Source organism: Trachurus japonicus, chromosome 5 (genome assembly GCF_045865225.1).
Source record: "Trachurus japonicus isolate A0001 chromosome 5, Traja_1.0".
NCBI lineage: Eukaryota > Metazoa > Chordata > Actinopteri > Carangiformes > Carangidae > Trachurus > Trachurus japonicus.
Window position 1 is genome coordinate 21,615,995 of NC_140911.1, and position 21,145 is coordinate 21,637,139.

Below are 21,145 nucleotides of genomic sequence, written 5' to 3' on the forward strand. Positions count from 1 at the left end.
CATGAGGTAAAGCTATCATGGCAGGATGTTTTTTGTTTTTTTTTAAGTTTCCAGCTGCTTTATTTCAAAATGAAAACCCTGATTAACAGTCTTTAACATGCACTGATACATGATAAGGCGCTAACACTAACAGGTCCCCAACAACACGTTGTCATCTTCAACCAGCTGATGATCCAGGACGTATGAATAGAGAAATATTATTTAGTTCTGGATGAAACTGCAAACTTACGTTATTTGTTGTTAAATCGGAGATTATTTCATACAGTTCAGCTTCACTGTGTAGACTAGATGCTGACATGTGTGCGTTTTCCCTTCCTCTCTGTCCCAATCTTGGATGAACCAGAGGAACTCAACCGATGGTCTGAACAAGGACTTTGAACTAAAACTCTGAATAAAACTAACTAATTAATTGAATCAATGAGCTAAATATCTCTTTCAGAGCTGCAGCTGAATGCTTTGATTAACATTGATCACCGAGGGAATACATGATAGGGACAGGTCAGGAATAAAGTGGATGGGACAGGAAAAACAGCTGTCTCTATATCTGCAGCTCTAACATGAACGAATGCAATTTTCTTTATTGTAAACATAATTAATAATAATAATAATAATAATAATAATAATAATAATAATAATAATAATGAACTTAATGCCAGCAGTGGGAATTAGAAGGAAGATGGATGGGTAGTGAGAGGAGATAAAAACAACAACAGGGCCGGTGGTAATGGCTAACAGAAAAAAAAACATTCAGTTTTACAGTGTTAGTAAAAAATCCTTGTTGAGACCATCTGCCAAGTTCCTCAGGTTCATCCAGGAAGCTGCTGCTGGCTGAGGTTAAATGTATCAGACCAATTAAAGCTGCTTTATAGTCGATCATTATTCATCCGTACGGCCTTTGTTCAAAAAGTGTCTCAAAAGGTTTCAGCCATGAAATAATGTTTCTGAATGTGAGGGAGGAAGAGTCGCCCACACCGTGTCTGTACAACCAGCCTGGACTCAACGTTAAAGCAGCTGCTTCACATTTACATTATTTAAATCTGTGATGATCAATATTTCTGGATCAAATGACAAGTCTAAAGGATCAATATCTGAAGCTGCACCGTCCTCAGGCCAGCTGCTCACAGCTGGTGTTGACCTGCATCAATCACAGTGATCAGCTCAGAGTGCATCAGTTCACAGCTGATTTAAAAGGTTTACTATTGATACCTGTGATCAGACCTCACTTCCTTTGTTTTTTAATGCGAATAATCACACGTGTGTTGTTGTTTTCAGATTGTCAATGTGCCCGTGTGTGAGAGAGTAGAGTAGACAGGGCTTCAGATGACACCATGTGCTCCAAACATCTGAATGTGTCTGAATGATCAGATGTAAAATGTGCCTGAATGCGTCTTGGGTTCTGACCAATGATTGGATCACCTGAGACTAGGCCTGTAACGATACACGTGTCGAAACCGAAACTGCGACACTCTAAGACACGAACCTGTGTCGCCAATGAAATGGCAGAACCGCGACACACCCATTCCAAAGCTCTGTGTCTGTTTTCTTTTTTTGCATTGCCCCCTGGGCCCAATATGGCACAGACGCAAGTTTGTTTCCTAAACTTAAGTCTCCACAATGGAGTTAAGTTCTGTTTATTTTTTAACAGTATTTTGTTTGAGAAAGGAGAATAGTTTCCTTGTTTTTAATTTATTATTGTTAGGGCTGACTTAATTTTGACAAGACAGGGCTCCAAATATTGTTTTTTTTTTTCCTGCGACCAATCGACCAATGAGATTTTGGTCAGCTAATGTTTTCTTGGTCGACCAGTGCTTGGTCGACTATTTGGGGGCGGCCGCAGCCCTAAGTTATAATTGTTATTGTTAGGCTATATATTGTTATAATAAATAATCCAGTTTTTGCTACCAAAATCTCTTCTTTTTTTAACCTTAATAAAATTTGAATTGAATCGAACCGTGGGTCAGAAATTGAGATACGAATCGAATCATGACTTTGGTGTATGGTTACAGGCCTACCTCAGACAGATGTTAACAGCAGGTGTGAGCAGTGTCTGAGCTTTAGGTTGATGTAGAGAAATAAGGAGAAATGAACAGGAAGCTGTGCTTTAATTTGATCACATCAACCTAATAGCTGATGGTGTTTAGTGTGTTACCCAGCCCCGCCCCCAGCCCCTCCACTCACTCTATCGTGGTCTCGTCCAGTATGCCGGTCACTGGGATCCCATAGAAGCGCTGCATGGCGGCCACAGCCGACTGCATGGCCTTCTCCTGCCGCAGGTCTGACGTCCGCAGGTCGTGAGGCAGCAGGTAGCCGTAGTTCTTCAGCCACGTCTGAGAGGAAGGGAGAAATAGAAATAATCAGTTACAAAATATCTCCTTCACTTCTGATTCCAGGTTTAACCAGTGGAACGGTTTGTGTTGTGAGCCGACAGTGATCGGAGGGAACGGGTTCAGCTGGAGGAAACACGAGCTGGTCGAAGCTTCTGGTTAAATATTAAAGATGAAAACATGTTTGTGCACATTAGTGTGATGGTGCAGCAGCCGTCAGTCTCCACTAATGACTAATGGCTCGCTCTCCACGAGAGGAGACGACTGAGCCATCAGATCACTGATCAGCTCAGAGGAGAACATCGGCCCATTTGGTTATTTTTACCCCGACGTCGTCTTCACTGCTCAGACGTCGACCTCCAACCGGCTGACTGGAGATGTGACAAGGGCTCATCTTTTATTACCAACTAAACTGACCATAAACACACAGTGATACACTGAGGGCGATCTTGCGTTGAGTATTAGTGGACAACCTGCCCTACATCCTGATACAGCACCTCCTTTCTCCATGATGTGGGTGTGGAGAACAAACAAATATCCATTCCATAATATAAATGAGGTAGTTTTTAAAGTAACCAGAAAAAGAAACTAATTGACAGAATCTGTGTAAATGTCATAACTAACAATGTCCAGAAATCTGTGGCAAGCTCAGAGGAAAGAAGATGTTTTTAGATGTTCTTCAGTATCAGTCTAAGTAAAGTTAAGTCTTCACACAACAGATCCACGACAATCCGATCTGCCTTTGATGTGGCAAAGCAGAACAAAAGAAAGGAGGGAAATAAGGGAGGGATGACAAAGTGAGAGAGGATAAAAACAGAGTCGGACGTGCAGAGATTCATCGGATATGTCAGAGAAACTGAAGGAGAGAGATGAAAGCGTTAGAGGAGAAGCCGTTCCTCCCGAATCACAGAAAATTTGATTCACACTGATCCGAAAATCGATGTCGAATCCACAAGTTTCCACGGACGATTCTTATTATGTCGTATTTTTCACTTTGCTGAGCTGCTGTCTCTTTAATATGACATAACACAATCTCACAGCCCTCCTGAGAGAGAGAGAGAGGGTGAAGGAGGGAGAGGAGGCAGAGGGGGGAGGAAAGAGGGGAAAGTAAAAGTGAGAAAAGTAATAAAAAAAAAGAAAAAAGGAAGGAGTGGAAGGAGAGAAGGAGCAGGAGAGAGAGAGATAAGGTTGAGAGGGAAATGAGAGGAGGGTGGGGAGAGATAACGGCGGCGAGGCTGAGCTCTTCTCCACAGTGGGTCATTAATATTTCAAAGTGTGTGCCAGCCTCTCACAGCCGGCCCAGGCCCGGCAGCCGGCACTCAGCCACAATATCAACGTCTGCCTAACGACCATGACGGACGCAGGGTGGTTACGGCTGCTGAGGGATCAGCTCCGTCATTTCCACCAGAGAGAGAAACATTTACCACCTTAAAGCTGCTGCGCCACCTTAAAACTGTCTTCTCAGTCAGGATAGTGAACAAATTCATGTTCTGTCTGATAAAACAATCAAGAAACCTACAGTAAACTCTTTTTGTGTAGATTTTAGTGCGCTGACAAAATCTATACAACAATTAGTCCATTTATCAGATAATCAATGATTTAAAAAAATGTTAGTTGTACTGACGTTTAATCATTTTGTAGTTTTTCCTCAGTGTGCTCACTTTGTCTTGCATTAGTGTGTTAGTGTGTGTCCTTTTTTGATGTGGGTGTTTTGTACAGTACTCTGTTTGCCCTGTAAATTACCCCGGGAAAAATACTGTTATGGGAGGAATTAAATCACAAAACACAAACAAACACACAACAAAGAAAGATACAATAAAATGCAACAGAGCAACAGAGGCTCATTTGTGACCCAACGACTGACTCCTTTTTACAAACTGTTTCAGTTTTAAATGAACCATGTTGAGCTGTTTTGGGAAAAATAAATAAAATCATAACTTTGTTTATACAAACCATTTCAAAAGAAAGTTCCAAAATGCTTTACAACACAAACCCAAATGGAGATAATAACATTTTAAAAAAGCTTTTTGTCCAAATGAGGATTTACTAAAGGATCCTACTGACACTTGGGTGGCTCAGTTGTCAGTGTCAGTAGTAAACCAACCAGCGGCCACTGTGATTTAAAATGACCTCATCGCACTGATGCGTTTCACTGTTTTAGCTGTTGTGGATCTGCTGAAGATCAACATGTTGATGTTGGATGAAAAAAATACAAAAATATTGTTTGATATCAGTCTGTTTCTGGACGTAGTTGATATTTTAATTTCAGTACAAGAATGACAAGAAACACATTTGATAGACAGCATTAAAAAGGTTCTGTTTGTTTTGGAGGGGATGTTGAGTCCCTGTGAGAATCTCATGATATGAAGCCGGAAACTGAGTTTTAAGCCGTTTACCCTCAAAAGCTGTGTCTTAACGTTCAGACTGGTGTTAATCTGAGACAACTTTAACTTCTTCTTCAGAATGTTTAAGACTGTGTGTCATTGTTAATAATCCGTCAGTTGTACCACCTCTCTTCAGTTTGTGCTGCAAGGCGCTTGACGGCCGGTATACCTCCCGTGTTTTGACGACTCATCTCGCTGCGATCTCAATCTGCTTTTAATCCTGAATGCGAATGTTAAGACGGCGAGCCACATGCTGGCAGGCCGAGAGGAAGCCACTGCTCACAATCCAATTAAAAACTCCTCCACGATAAATCTGTGGCGACGACAGCAGCAGCAACAAAACATCTCAATGTGATTTCTGTAATTTCATTCTTCTCCATCCAGATACTAAAATACAAATAAATGGAAACTCAGCTTCAGGCAAGAATCAGGAAATCAGCTTCACAAATGTCAAGTAACAGGAACTTAATTTGATCTGTTCAGTTTATAAAAATGTCTTAACTTCACATCAACAAAGTGACATTGTTAATGTGTAAATGTTGCGTTGTTTGTGTGTGTTTTTTTAAGTCTTGATGTCATGTCTGTCATCACCAAACTGTTCCTGTTGTTTGCAAATCTGATCAACACTGATCGATCATAACAACCTGACAGAAGCTCTGATCTGTTTATTGTTAGAGCTCTAACACACACAGGCACACACGCCCACACACACACACACACACACACACACACACACAGTGCTCGGTAATGATGTCTCTCAGGATCTCAATATTGCATTAGTCAGTATGTTTGTATGTCTTCGTGAGGGTTGGTGTGTGTAAGCGCTGTTCTGTGGTTTGTACAGTTATTGTGTGGAACTGTGTGCAAATGTGTGGGTCCTTGCAACTATAGAAGTGTGTGTGTGTGTGTGTGTGTGTGTGTGTGTGTGTGTGTGTCCTCTGCTGACGAGCGGACCAGCTGCTGCTTGCTCAGAGGAAGCAGTTTGAATTAAAAAATTCACCAGCTGCTATTATACAACAATTATCACACACACACACACACACACACACACACACACACACACACACACACACACACACACACACACACACACACACACACACACACACACACACACACACACACACACGTTACATACAACATGAGTGCAGTGACATAAATCACTGGTGAGATTAAAACCCCCATGTGTGTGAACATGTTTAATTAATATTCTCATGTTATAGACGAGGACAAAAGTGCCGTTACAGCCGCGGGCAGTGATGCATTCAATGTTGTGGGAGTTTAGAGAAACTAGAGACACACATAATTCTCAGTGAGAGTGAGAGCGAGAGAGAGACCTGGTTTATTGAGGCGCTTTAACTTCGCTTTAAGAGGAAAACATGATGTTTACACAAAGGACCAAACTGTGTCTTCGTGTTGTTGAGGGGTGTGTCCCAGTTCAGTTTCCTCATCCTTCAGGAAGTCGAGGCCAAACTAAAATGAGACCGTCCGGGCCTTGGACTATTTTCGCTACAAAAAGTCTGCCTCCCGTCACCTAGCAACCTCAGCAACACATAACTTGTTTTTGTTTCTCAGGAAAACGTTGGTGGTTGGTGGTTTTAGCAGGTTGGGCAAACCAAGGACCCGCCCACTGGATCCTTTGCTACCAATGAAAAGAAAGACACATTTAAAACGGGTCAGTGTCGTTGCACCGCTGTGATGCAATTGGTTTTTGAAATGCATCTTCTCAACTGGGACAGTTGCAGCCCTAGCTGGTATAAGATCCACCCTGTTGTTGCTCCTGCTACATCTGATGCTAATGAGGGTCTGAGGGTTTAAAACACACCGAGGCTGAGGAGATGAAGAGACCTCTGGGGAGTTTGAAAACAAATCTCTTCTCCAAACACAACATTAACACAAATTACACATCTATAATTATCACAGGGAGACGTAAAAAGCAGAGATGTATTTTAATTCAAATATTGTAATGACTTTTCAATCAACCAAAATGAACTTTCATGCAAACAGAAGAGTCTGATATCACCACACACTGTGTGTTGTTTTAGTTTCTTGAGCCCTGGAGCATCAAGATTATTCAAGGGTCAATAGTCATGTTTATCTTACTCATCCTCTGCTCAGTTAATTGAAAATATGATGACCCCAGAAAGATGTAGCCTTATCTGCACCCACTCCCTCCACTCTGAGGTGACTCACTTTTCACTTTCAGATTATGTCATGAATAGATAGAGGAGAGGAAGATGAGAGATGAAGGTCTGAACTGTCGAACTCTGAACTGACGGGTTTCCTGTCGATCGGATCAACTGACACAACAAGCGAGTTCGTCCTCCCAGGGACGACAGCGTTGGTTCCAACACTGAGAATGACTCATGTTCTGGAAACAGAACCAAACAACACTTCAAGTGATTGTGATTAAAGCTCACGTTGCAGTGTCAAGTGACTACGTTTTCATTTAGACAGCGTATATAAACGATCTGTGATCTCTAACACACCTGAAATACGCATATCTGATCAAACCCTATGAGTATGTGCAAGGCAGTGTAAACAGGATGTAGATTGTTGCCTCTGAGAAGTTACAAAAAAAACAGAAGTACAAATTAGGAGCAACAAAGACAAGTTCATCTGCACAACAGCTGCAGCAAAAATGGCAAGCCCAATGACAGTGATTTCAACTTCACCCAACTCTCAGACCAGGACAACTTCTGTCATTTGTTAGGAGAACAAAGAGCCACTGCTCTAGAAGCAGCAAAATATGTTTGTGCCTGTCACAAAAAGAGAGAGGAGCTGCTCAACATGAGCTCCTCTAAATGAGCAGCTGCTGCTGCTCCTGTTGAGTTTTACCTGCTAAATGATATCTACGTACACTGTTTGTTCATTAGTATCATCTGTATTATTATATTATCTGTTTATTTATTTATATTGTATGTGTTATTTTACCATTTTTGTAATGCTTTGGCAATATTGTAATGACAGTCATGCCAATAAAGCTTGTGAAATTGAATTGAAATTGATTTCCTCACCATGCTGCTTTCACCACTGGTTTTCGAGGCTGATGAGCCAATCAGGAGACACTGTGGGAGTCTACGTCATTGTTTTTAAATGTCCCAGTTTTCTTAAACAGGATCAACAGGTTAAATATTGATTCATATTATCACTTTTTAGTCTTGGCTCTGTCACACTCTTCAACACTCAGTCAGCTGACCATAGATAGTATTAACTTCATCACTTAGTTTTAGACTTTCCAATAAGACCAATAAGATGTAGCTCAGCTGCCTAAATGTGAAATCAGAGCTCGGCTGTGTTGGACATGTCAAAAACAGAACTGTCAACAAAAGGGACAGTATGAACAGGTTTGTGTAATTTCAAAAATAAATCCATGAACAGGTTTATTGATCAATTAATTTGAACAAAGTCCTTAAGAATGAATTAACTTTGTCCATCTTGACTCTGAAGTTTCTCATGACTCAGAGTGAATGGCTGACCAATCAGACGCCACCTGATCGATGAGAAACTAAACATGCCTGAAACCTTCACACAGACAAACTTGTAGACTGAAAGTCCTGCTCCACAAACCAGAACTCTAAAGCCTGATGTAGCATCATGTCATGTCATTTGCATCATAGTTTTTTTTTAAATCTACATTTGGTTCCCATTGTCTCAAAAGACATTTTGCTCTCTTGTAAAGATATCAGTGAGACATTTTTCTTTAGCTCACAGCTTAAGTTGTTTCTCTCTCTATATAAAAATCCATTAGGACCTCATGCAGAGCGAATGATGGAGGAACGAAGAATCTACTCATGGTGAGAGAAGGAGGGAGTGAACAGACTCCCGTGAGCTGACAAATATGAGAAGCCTGTGGTGCTACACGTGTCATTTAAACATGAATGTACTGTTACTACGGTAATACTTTGACATTTGGACACTAACATCTCTGCAGTTTGGTTTTAAAACAGTGAGATACTGTTGGAGGTGGATCATCTAAAATAGGCCCCTGTCCCCCATGTATGAATGAAGCTGTTTCATGTTTTATGGCTCATTATATGATTTGATTTAGGAAATTTAAGAGATAAAAGATTAAAAAAAATGTGATTCCTGAACTTCTATATATATATATATATATATATATATATATAAAACACAATTGTATATCTTTATTCTGTATAATTACTATTTACTTATTCAAATACCAATTTGTTTTTGTTCAAACTGAATCCTTATATTTTCATATCTCCAGTTTTATGCTCATGAATGTAGGGATATATAGATTTATAGTCCTATTGACTACGAAAATGAGCAATGAAGCATCAAATACGGTCCATGCAACTAACTCTGGCTCAATAAAAATATTTTTTACGCCTGGAGCTGTATGAGTTAATTAACAAATACGATTTTACTAATAAAACATTTGAAGAGGCTATAAAATATGATGCATAGATTAAATGGCTAAGCATTAAATCCAAATAGTTGGCATCAGCGAGGTAATCATGATTAATCACGAATGAATTGCACATTTTTATTTGTACCTTTAAGGGACATATTTCAGACAAATATGCTTTTCTATGCAAATGTAACATTCATGAACCAAAAATAATGACAGAAAGGTCAAGAAACCCTCAAAGGCCTCGCTGCATTTGGCAAAAAAAAAAAGCTCAAATAACAAACAACATGACGGCTCCAGCTGAGTATTAGTTTGAGACTGATTCATTTCCAACTGATTCAAGCTGTGAATTGGGTCAAAGGTCAATTTAATAGGAGGTGAGTTAATTGGGTGTCAATAAATAATCAAATAAAAAAATAAATGCTGGGGTTAAAAGGAGTTTGCATAAAATGTGTTATTATCACATCAGCTTTGACAGCCCTGATAACTGACTGAAACACCAAACCCGATTTAAAACATGAAATATTTCCACACAGTCAAATATCAAAAAGTACAACGTGTCTTTAAAAACAACAGTGTGTGCGATTTCACTGAAATCAGCTGAAGCCTAAAATCCTTCAAGTTTAACAGCATTTAGAACCTAAAAACAAACATAAAACATGGCGGAGGACGTCCCCTCCACCAGCTCTCAGGTTTGTACCATGAAACTTCAATTTCGTCCCTGTCTGTTTGCATCTGTGTCCACCTGTCTGTCTGTCTGTCGGCCTCTCTCTGTCTGTCTGTCTCTCTCTGATGCATCAACCTGTCCACCAGCTTGTGGTGCGTCTGCATCTCCGTCTGTCTGCTGCGATAAAAATAGACCTCACCCCCCCCGTACTCCTAATAAACTATTTACCGTCTCTCAGCCTGAGTGCAACGAGTGCAGCCGTGGAGCGCCCCTCCCTCCCCGTCTGACCGCGGCGATGGCCTAATAAGTGGCTGTTTAACAAACTGAATATTTCCTATGATATGAAAACTACCTGGAGGTGCAGCAATGTGTTCATGGATGTCACTGAGAGAAAACACCAGAGATGAGTGATGATTTGTTCATGATATTTTCTTGATAAGCCAATGAATTGTTTCGCCTGTGAAATGCTCTTCAACAATGTGATGCCCCTTTGTTGTCTGACTATTATTCATAAAGACCAGAGACATTTAATTTAGTTATCATACAAGACCTAATGGCTCAAAACAGAAACTAAGAGTGCCTTATGGATTATTAGTTGTTGTGTTTTTTTTACAGACTAATTATTTGTGTCAGATGTGAGGTCAGCTAAAAATACAAATAATTAACAATTAAAGAAAAAAGGAAATGAGGGCTGAAAAAGTGCACTTCAGAGTCTGAGAGCCTTTTTTTTTTTTACTGCACCACTGCTCATAAACATTTTACCCTCTCTTTTACATGAGTGCCGCTGAACTCTATACATTTTTTAGAGGGTTTTTATTTTATTCTCAGTGATGCGTCTGCTGCTGTATGTTACACTACATCACAGACACATAATCAAACTCCCCTGGTGATCCCCAAAGTGAAAGTCTGGTCTTTCGCAGCCATCACGTCGGCGTCTGACAGAGAAATGTTGAGCAGCTGCAGGACGGACAAAGTCCTCTCAAAGGAAGCTTGGTAAAACTGATCTGAAATGTTACCAAATTTCTAGAAAAATCTACCCAACAGCAACCTAATTAAGGAAGTTTCTTTTAAATACCAGCATCTATAATGACTTATTCTATTTCAATAATTTGCTATTTTGTTTTTATTTCATCTAATTTTTGTCAGGATTAGTCAGTTGATGTTGTCTGTTGTTAGGATTTCAGTTCCGTTTTCTGTCTTTGTCTTATCACTTCCTGTGTTATTTTGAAAGTCTGTCTTCCTTTCAAGTTTCCCACCTGTTTGATTACCTAATGTGTCTCACCTTTCCTTGTTTCCCCTCATGTCTTTGTCGGATCGTCTATATTAGTTCCCTGTGATGGCGCTGTGTTTCCTGTGTTCTTCCCGTGTTCCTGTGTGCTTTCTGTGAGTGAAATAAACCCTTTTATTTTCACCTGCCTGCTGTTGCAAGCCTGCATTTGGGCCCAGTCCCCTGCAAAAGCTGATATTTTGCTTTTCATACATTTTGAAGGTTCATTTTCTTGTGACACAGGTCATTTCTTTGTTTTACGTTTCCTGTAACAGGTTCTATACAAATCAAGTTTGAACATTTCCGTCCAACGCTATAGGGTGATCACAAGGAGGTAAACAGCTGCTGGAGTTGAGTCTCCAAAAAACTCAATGTAAATCTGACATTTTTGCTCGTTCCATGTGTCAGTGTGAGGAAGGTTTACGTCTCCTCTTTGACAATCTGTACAGATGTGATGTTTGGAAGTGACAAGTGACATTTAAGTCACGCGTTTCATGTACGACATTGGTGTTTGTTCACAGTCGTTTCTACTGTGCTTCTTCAGTTCAGTTGCTTTAATAAACAAAAATGTTCCACTTCATCCAACGTACTCACTTCTTTAGGTGCAGGTGGAGGGAAACGGTTAACACTGTACTTGACAATTTTTAAACCTCAGTGGTACACACGTACACTCATACACACACACACACACACACACACACACACACACACACACACACATTTTGCTTGCTAATCAAAAAGCAGCACCGGAGGAAGTTTTCGGAACAAGCAGCAACACTGATCGAAAATAAAACAGAAATTAAAAGTAAGTATCAGCAAAACAGACCCAGAGTGTCAAAAGTAAAAGTACGGCCTGTTTCTATTCAGTTTTACTGCTGCATAAGAAACATTGTACTGCCGCATTTGGTAGTAGGGCTCATTTGAACAACTTCATTAAACTATGGGGATGTTTGATGTAAATTAAAGGGACAACGAGGAGTTTATCCATGAGCCTCCGCGCGCACTGTGAAATTCTTGGACCGGCGCAAGATGGACGAAAGAGAAAACATTTGCCAATAATGTTTTAATTGATCAAGAATAAAAGTCAGGGTTCAAAGACGATCAGATACCGTCGTAGTTCCGATCATAAACGGCGATTCAGCTGCGTTATTCCCATGACCCGCCGGGCAGCGTATGCAAAACCGAAAGTAGGAAATGCTGGGCAAGCCGACCACTAAATAATAACAAAATAACGATAAAGACAAAACTATATATTTATTAAAAATAGACCCATTAACAAGTGTGGGTAACGTAGATTTATCCACATTAATATGAGACTTTTTTATAACCCAATACAAACTCCTCGTTGTCCCTTTAACTCTTTCGCGACCACACTAATTGCTCAGCACATCCGCTCCGGGCTATTTGTTTACCTTTTTTCTCACGTCGAAGCGAACTCTGTACATCACCTAGAAACAAATGGTTTTCACATGGTTGAAGAGTGACTTTCAACATTAGGCTATGTTTTGATTGTAGTTTAAAACAGTTTTACATATCAGAGGACTACCATATTCACACACAGGGTACCTGAGAGTGTCTATTATCATAATAAAAAAAAAAAACGGTTTTGACGAGTTAACTCGTCAATGGTTCTGAACGTTCGGCACGCTGTGACGAGTTTACTCGTCAATGGTCGTGAAAGAGTCATGACGTCATATGCACAAAGATCATCCTGTGTTTTGTTGATCAGCAAAGTCATTGAAGCAAAAAGACAAATAAATGCACATATTGTACCTGTGAGAGTGGCAGAGCAGCTTTCTAGCTAGAAAAGGAACTTTGTCTGCATGTTTAGGACATGGAGGGTTTTCTCCATGAGCAGGAACGGAGCAGGAAGTGAATCAGTCTAGACTGTGTACTCACCTCCACCTCTACCTCCTTCTCGCTTCTCCCTGCTCCTGCAAGCATCACCTACATTAATACGACTGCACAGAAGAAATTGAAAGTCAACAGTGATGGCAGCGTCGACCAGCGAGTGATTAATGAATGAAATCAGCGTTTGCCGTGGTACCCAGAGAGCTTATGTCTGCAGACGTGCTTTTATATTAATACTGAGAGCGGAAAAGGACTTAGCATCGTTTTCTTAGAGGAGAGGGGTGGGGGGCTCCATCATCAGGGGGCTGAAGAGGCAGATTCAGAGATGTTTGGTAATGAAATTTATTCCCATCATTTTTGCACTCTGTCTCGTCAACCCGATTAGACGCAGCAGGAAGAGACGAAGCGCAGACGACGTCTGACGTGATTCAATTTATAAGCTGGTAGGAATTCTGGGTTTTCTCTCCTCTGCAGCCGCACAGTCGATGAAACAAACACTGAGACACATGAGCTTCAGCAGCAACAGCTACAGCTACCGTTCACTGTCCTCAACTCAGCTCAAGTCTCTTCAGATAGTTTGACTGTGCAGTGTGCACATCATTCACCCCGAAATGTACCTCTCTTTCTACAAATAGGCTGAAGTTACTGTTGGACTCCTGATATGATATGATGTAATGTTTGAACCAGTCGTGAAGATGTTACAAATAAATCAACTGACAAATCATTTGCAAACTTTAGTAAAAAGATCTAACCATTAGCTGTACACATCATCTGTGCAGGGTTACAAGGGGGTGGAGCCAATCAAGGGCAAGGGGGCGAGGTACATCCTGGCCCTAGGGTCCAATGTGATTATAAAAACAGTCATTTTCCACACGACACCCCCTGCGTTCAATGTCTGGAGGGGAAGAGTCATCTAATTGGGATGAGGTGGAGCGACTGTCTGGATGATGTAGAGACAACAACCTGATCCTCAACACCACCAAGACCAAGGAGCTGATCATAGCTCTCAGGTGTGGAGAGGATCCCAGACTTCTGGTTCCTGGGGGAGGGGGGCACTGAGGAGGACCTGACCTGGAGCGATGAGAGCGGTCTTTAGCTCAGACACGAAAAAGAAAAAGAAGAAAAAACGATCGTGGAGCCGTTCCTGGGTCTAATGAAGAGGACAGTATGACTGTTCATTCTTCACAGAGAACATGAGGTACATTAACGAAGGTGTACACCTCAAAACCATTAACTTGTATACATCAAGCACATGTTCACTGTGTGTAAACAATGCGTCAGAGCGCTCTGTCGTCCTATTGGTCAACATCGAGGTTCACGTCGCAGGAGATGTCAGACTAGGCGAGGAAATGCAAAAAAATTCTAACATGCTAGACTTTCTGTCGGGGCGTCATAAAGCGCCGTACAGCTGTTAGTCAGTTATGTTACACTACAAGTCTCTTTTTTTGTTCCCGACGCTGGAGATGTGTCGACCACGACAACATTGTGTGGAAATCGTCCTGAAATCGTGTAGTCTAATCCTGCCTGAACACCACTCACGTGATGACGGCAGAACAAACTTTACATCTTGAGGTTCCTCAGGAAGAGTCACCTCACTCAACAACTGCTTGTGTCCTTCTACTGCTGCTCCATAGAGCGCACACTAGCTGGGTTTCCATCCAAGTCGTATCGAATTTAAAAGCGGATTTTGTGAAAATGCGCAAAAAGCAAAGCGAATTTATGCCCGTTTCCATTCATTAGTGTTTTGCGATTAGGAGGAGTGCACCGTGAGATTACGTCATAAGAGAGCGTGAATGTATCCAACAGTTGACACTCAGCTGACACTCAACATCATGGACAATTTACGTACTTTCCGGACTATAGACGCACCTGTATAAGCCGCACCAGCTTCATTTTAAAAGAAAATACATATATAGGCCGCACTTGAATATAAGCTGCAGGTTTTCATGTTGTAACATGAGATATTTACACAGAAAGACAGTAGGGAACTGTGACAGTCTGCTCGCTTTTCCGCTGTTTTGGTTATGCTCCTCTCCTCCATGTGCATCTGTTTACATACGAAGCCGGTGAAAAATCAATAAGTTACATAACGATGTTACGGCGTGTGTTTGTGTAGTCTTAACCATAAACAAAAGATTATGGGTTACGGAGCGCGTTTGTGTTGCAATGCAGAGAGGAGAGCTGGGAGACCGGGGCGTCGCTGGGTGAAGTCCAGCAGCTTCACCCACAAACTCTGCCTCAATTCGCATAATCTGTTTCCATCACAAAAACTCGCATTTCCTTTATTCGATACGCTGACAAATCCACCCCCTCCAAGCGTATAAACTTTTATGCGCATTTACTGCCTTTATTCGAATTTCTGGCGTTTCCATTCAAGTATTTATGCGCATTTTCACAAAATGCGCATAAGAAAAGGTGGATGGAAACCCAACTACAGACACACTGCATCTCTGTGTGGTTTTCCAGCTGCACAGCAGCAGAGAGGAAGGCGCTCCACAGAGTCATCACCACCGCCCAGAGAGTCATCGGGTGCCCAATCCCCTACATTTCCCACTGCCTAAACAGAGCCCAGTGTATATTAAAAGACCTGTCCCACCCTGGACACTCTGCCCTCAGGCAGACGTTTCAGGACACTCAAAACACATGTTTATTATGCAAGGGATAGTTGCAGTTGTTATAGAGAAATTAACGGCAACAGGATGCAATTTCATTGTACAATTTGGATGCGCAATGAAGAAGAATTATATTCTACAGTAAATATAATGATCGTATATCTTTTAAAACAAAATGATCTTGTGTTAAGACCAACTTTTTTGTTGTTGCCAGCCGAACTACATCATACAGTACATAAATCTCAGACAAACAAACGTTCACCTTTTGCACCTGTTTGGATCTGTTTACATGAGAAATGCTACTGTCCTCTGTTGTGATTTGGTGCTGAATAAATAAAGTTTCTTCAGATTTTCTCTACAGTATTATTATGAAAAGCACAAGAACTATATTTATCATGAACAAACCACAGACTGTGTATAGATGTGACAGCTCCTGGAAGTACACAAACCTCTTTTTCTAGGATTCGGTTTATCACTACAACAAACACACACCTTCCATCTTCATCCATCTACAACCGTCTTTGTCTCCGCGGCGACACGGCAGCAGCTCCTCACCATCAGGGACTCATCTGTCACAAACGCTCAGAGAAGCTTTCCCTCACACACCTCCTCACGGTCTGTGATTGTTTCTCTCTGTCACGTTCAGAGAAACTCAAGACGGAGAAACACAGCAGCGTAGGTGAAGCCAGGTGAGGAGTTTTTACTGGAACGAGGTAAAGAAACCAGAGCGGGAAACTGTGCAAAGAGGTGAAGATGACACAGCCGGGAACAGAGTCTGAGGTCTGGAGAGACAGTAAAGACCTGACCTCACCTGATCTCAGCAGGTGGGATGAGGAGAGGAGGAAGTCATCCTCAGCCACAGAGATGGCAACAAGTGTGAGAGAGTTGGAGAGTCAGAGTCGACTCACAAGATTCTAGGCATGCAAAGGTACTTTATCTAAAATAGATAAAATACCGAACCGTTCGGTACGCCCTGCAGGGTACAATACGCCCTTGGACCGCATCAGTGCTTACTGCTTTACAGACTGCTGTGTGTGTGTTGATGTCCAATCAATCACTGTTGAGCCTCCACAGCCACAGTGACTCACCTCCTATCACACTGCTGCAAATGAAAGTGCAGCTCACACACAGAAGCGGAAAAAAAGGAAAATAAACAGGCGGTAGCACGAGCGGTCGCTGATTGCGATCGCGGGAAAATTAATTAGTTATTAGCGCGATTTAGCACATTACAGGACTGCGTTGCGTCTGGTACATACTGTCAGTCCTCCAGTGTAACTTTTTGCTGCGAAATATGACTGAAGGCACGTGGAAGTCTGCAGGTGTCGACACGCCCCCATGAGTTGACGACGTAAGGAGCTAACAAATAAAAAATTAATAGATAGCAATCGTTTAAAGTGCTTATTATCGGTTAAACGGTTAATCATATGCACGATACGGAGGCAAACGACAAAATATTGTTTAAGTTGACGCCAACAGACCACATTAGCGCGATTTAGCACATTTAGCTTTTATTAGAGTTTGGGGAAAAAAAACATGTTACCGAATCTATCTATCTATCTATCTATCTATCTATCTATCTATCTATCTATCTATCTATCTATCTATCTATCTATCTATCTATGTCAATGCTGTACCATCCACTGTGCTGGTGGATATACACATTAAGGTCACATCTGAAGCTGATTCTGTTTCTGAGTGTTTGCTGTTTTCAAATAGTAGCGAAAAGCAGGATATTTCTCTCAGTTGGTAACAAAATGAACATGAAACACAAAGCAGAGTAGCTCATTTTCTGTTTGGTAAGTGACTTTAATGTATTTTTTGATTCTCTAGCTACTTAATTTTATTGTGTCTGGTAAACAGCTCCACACACTCACTGAGCACTGAGCTGCGGATATTTCAGTTTAGACAAAGACCTCCGAGCAGAACAGGAGCAGGGACTGAACGTCGACTGTGATCTGCGGTAACAGACAGAATGAAGCACTAATGCAGCAGAGGTTGAAGGTTCAAATCCCACTGGGGCAATCCAAGCTTCAAATGTATGCAGCCCTGATGCTGTGAGGCACTTAAGATAAAAGCATCCGCCAAATGGCAGAGTGTCGCCGCCGGGTGAAAATCGTCCCTCTCAAAAATGTCAAATTTTTCAGGTCCCAAAAATAACATCTGTGTTTTTAGCTGATTACAGAGCTGCCCAAGAGTCTGTCCCCCATGTCTGACAGAGTTTCACAGTCTGAAGGAGAGAAGTGTCTTTGATTGACCATCAGTAATTAACCTCTTCTGATCATCAGTTTCTTGTTCAGTATAATTGCGACTTTACATTGGGTATTGGATAATGTGAAATTTCACACATTTTGTCAAGAAAAAAAAATCGAATTGATTAAAAAAAACGTGTTTGTTGCCATGGTTACTGGACTTAAGGTAAATATAAATGAATGATCTATTGATGAGCTGAATGGAAAGTTGATAGGTAAAAGAACCAGAGCCGTCTTTTTTTTATTTTTTTTAGCAGCGCCGTTGTTACAGGTGATGCACATCTATGGTCAGTGTAGGTTACATTTGTTGTCTCACCTTCCTTCGCGGGACTGCGTTGCATCCATAGACTGTAAAAAATATGGACGTAGCATCCATGACGTCACCCACTGGTTTTGGGGAGTCGTTTTTGTGACTCAAATATGGCGGCCTGAAGAGCGCCATGTTGGATTTACCAGCCGAGAACCCGCCCACTGGCCTCGAAGCAGCTGTCCACGGAGCTGCTCGGACCTGTCACCCAACGTTTCCGTGCCCTTTTGGCAAGAATTCTAAACCTAATAACAGTAAAACGGTAGAGTTAAAAAAAAATCCACCCCCCTCAGAGTGTGTGCGGGTAGATGTGTATATGTCAAATGGTACAAACACACGCATGCACACACTCCTCCATGGGTTATGTAATGTGAAACCCTTTAGAAGAAGAATGCCCAGGTGGGACTGATGGGAGACTGAGCGATGACCTCATGTCTGAGGTATCATATATCAGTCCACACATCTCTCTCTCTCTCTCCTACACACACACACACACACACACACACACACACACCAACAACAACAACAACACCAACAACACACCCCACAGATCTGCAGCCACATTCTGGAAGACACAACGATCAATGAGTGCCAGGATATAGATGATGCAAGGCCACTGGCCGACACACACACACACACAACAATCAATTGTAATGTGTAATAGCCTGTACTGTATTGGAAAGCGGGTTGTCGGGGGAGCACCACAGAAGAATAGAGAGCTCACTGTTTCCTCGTTAGGGTCATTTTCTGATAATCAGAGGCAAAGTAAAACATGTGATTGGGTAATCGTATCCCCGCCCTCGTTTATGATGGCAGCTGAGACGGTTGAGAGTGAAAATCTCACTAAAGAAGTTGAATTTAAGACTCAATAATCTTCTGATTTTTTACAGGACCACATATCTAGTGAAGCTGTTCCACAGCGCTGCTCTCTGTAAACAAATACCCAGGACCGACACTGGCTGAGATAATGTTACAGGCTGCGTTCAAGTGTGTCACAAAATGAGGAGAAAGAAGATATTTTGTAGACCAACATGGACGATAGTGTCATCTTGGTTCCATCCACAAGAGGCCATCTGGATTTAATAAAAAATAAAAAATAAGAAAATGCTTTGTTTCACGGTTTCACATTCAAGGTGCTGTGACATCATCCATCATTATTCAGATATTGATAATGTTATATCTTCCATTGCAAACCAGGTTGAATAAACTACAGTACCCTGCAATAGATATTTCATGTAGACTGTTTATGCTGAATATTTGAAATACTAGAGCCTGCACTGAACAACGGCATGGTTCAATCATTCAGGCTGTAAATCAAAGCAGAGACAACAGCAGGAAGTTGTCACCTTCGGTGTGTCCTCAATAATTCCAAAACCCCTTCAGGTGTTTGTCAGTTCATATACTTCTGTCAAGTCATTAGATTCAGTTCAAATAAAAACCTCATCGGCGTCTGAACATGACGAGTCTCCGCCTCCTACTCAGCACCTGCAGCCTTCTGTCGCCACACTCCCGGGGAGTTGTGATCAGTGCACACATAGGGCTGAGCGATGAATCATATTTTCATTGTTGTTGCGATATAACATGCGCGATAATCACATTGCAAAAGGTTGCCTGAAATGTGATGAGTAGGACCGGAGGCAGGGGAGGGTTAAATTAAAATTCTGTTTAACTGATTGATTATTCATGTTCGGTTTGTTCAATAAAAGTATGCTGAAAATCTTTTTTCTATTATTCTATTCAGTGTTCCAGGGTATCTATTAGCAGGGTACTTACTTATTAAAGCAGAACGACTCAGGAACTGTATGGTTAATATTATGCACACTTAAATATTTGCTTACTTATCACAGGGAACATCATACTGTAATTGCATTATGATCGCATATCTTGGTCATACGTGCAGGACTAGTGCGCACACACCACAGTGGTTAGAACTGTTCTGTGTCAGCTGTATTATCATTATTATGTGTATAGCAGCTTGTTATTTATTATTACTTTATTGTTAAAGTGATTTTCACCCAGTTTCATTCTGGCAAAACCTTTTTCTTGAAAAGCTCTCAGCTCTGATATTCATTTTGTTTTTCATTCACAGATTGACAATGACCTCAAACTACTGTCTGCACTTTTACTTTCACTGCTGAGCACTTGTCAGTCACTCTGTTCGTCTCCGAGCAACTGACAGCTGTTGTTTCTCTCCCTTTGTTGTTGTGTTATTAATTTGCATCTGAATAGTTCCTGGGCTACAACAAATGAACATGAGTGAAACCATGTCCTGAAAGACTGAAGCAGAAAACACTGTCATGAAGTGAAATATAGAATAAAAAAAAACATTTATGTAAATGAGTTCACACCAGATGCTGTCGCAGCACCGACAGCGCCGGATTGACAGGTGTCCTCCGTTGAACACACACAGTCACAGCAGAACAAGGATGGCACTGTGCCCACGACAACTGCTGGATCGTTACAGCGTCGCTTCAAGGTAAAACTTTTCAGTGCAGGCTCTGAGCACAGTGACGGACAGATGCATAAACAAACCATCCAACAGATCGATGGAGGAGTTGACAGATGAATGGAGCAGAGGAGAAGGCCGTAAAAGAAAAAAAATGGGGGTAAGCCAGGCCGTGGCCGTTGAATCAGACTGCTGCTGCCATTGTACGTTTTCATCTGTCTGAAATATTCAGATAGTAACCATCGATACTCCATTTGTGTGTGTTTCCCTCATATCTTCTAAAATAACAAAGATAAGCATATTTACAGTTCAAAGTTTGTCAGTGAACGTATTATCACCAGTACCGGTATGTGTGAAAACACTCATGTGGCTGCACTTGAGCAGTTTTTAAATAAATTGTTGAATGAATGAATGAATGAATGAATGAATTTTTTATTTTCGTGTCATGCCACCACTGTGGCCCATCCCATATGAGATTACAAGACACATTTAATGACAAATACAAAAAAAACAGACTAGACAGTCCTTCCTGTTGGTGTTACCTGCCACACAGGTGTGACATAAATAAACAATTTAAGATTACTTTCAGTATTCAACTATATATCGCTCTTCGTCTCATTGCCCAAGCCTTTTCAAGAAATAAAGAAAATGCAAATATATTTG

At 41.3% G+C, this 21,145-nt stretch overlaps 1 protein-coding gene across 1 annotated transcript in view; it reads right to left on the reverse strand.

Moving 5' to 3' along the window:
* The window catches only part of mmp24 (matrix metallopeptidase 24), a 70,918-nt gene that overhangs the window by 37,715 nt on the left and 12,058 nt on the right, over positions 1–21,145 (reverse strand). The window contains exon 2 of the mRNA XM_085776759.1: positions 2,179–2,327. Within this exon, the coding sequence (XP_085632885.1) occupies positions 2,179–2,327 (149 nt within the window). The remainder of the gene's footprint in view (positions 1–2,178; positions 2,328–21,145) is intronic.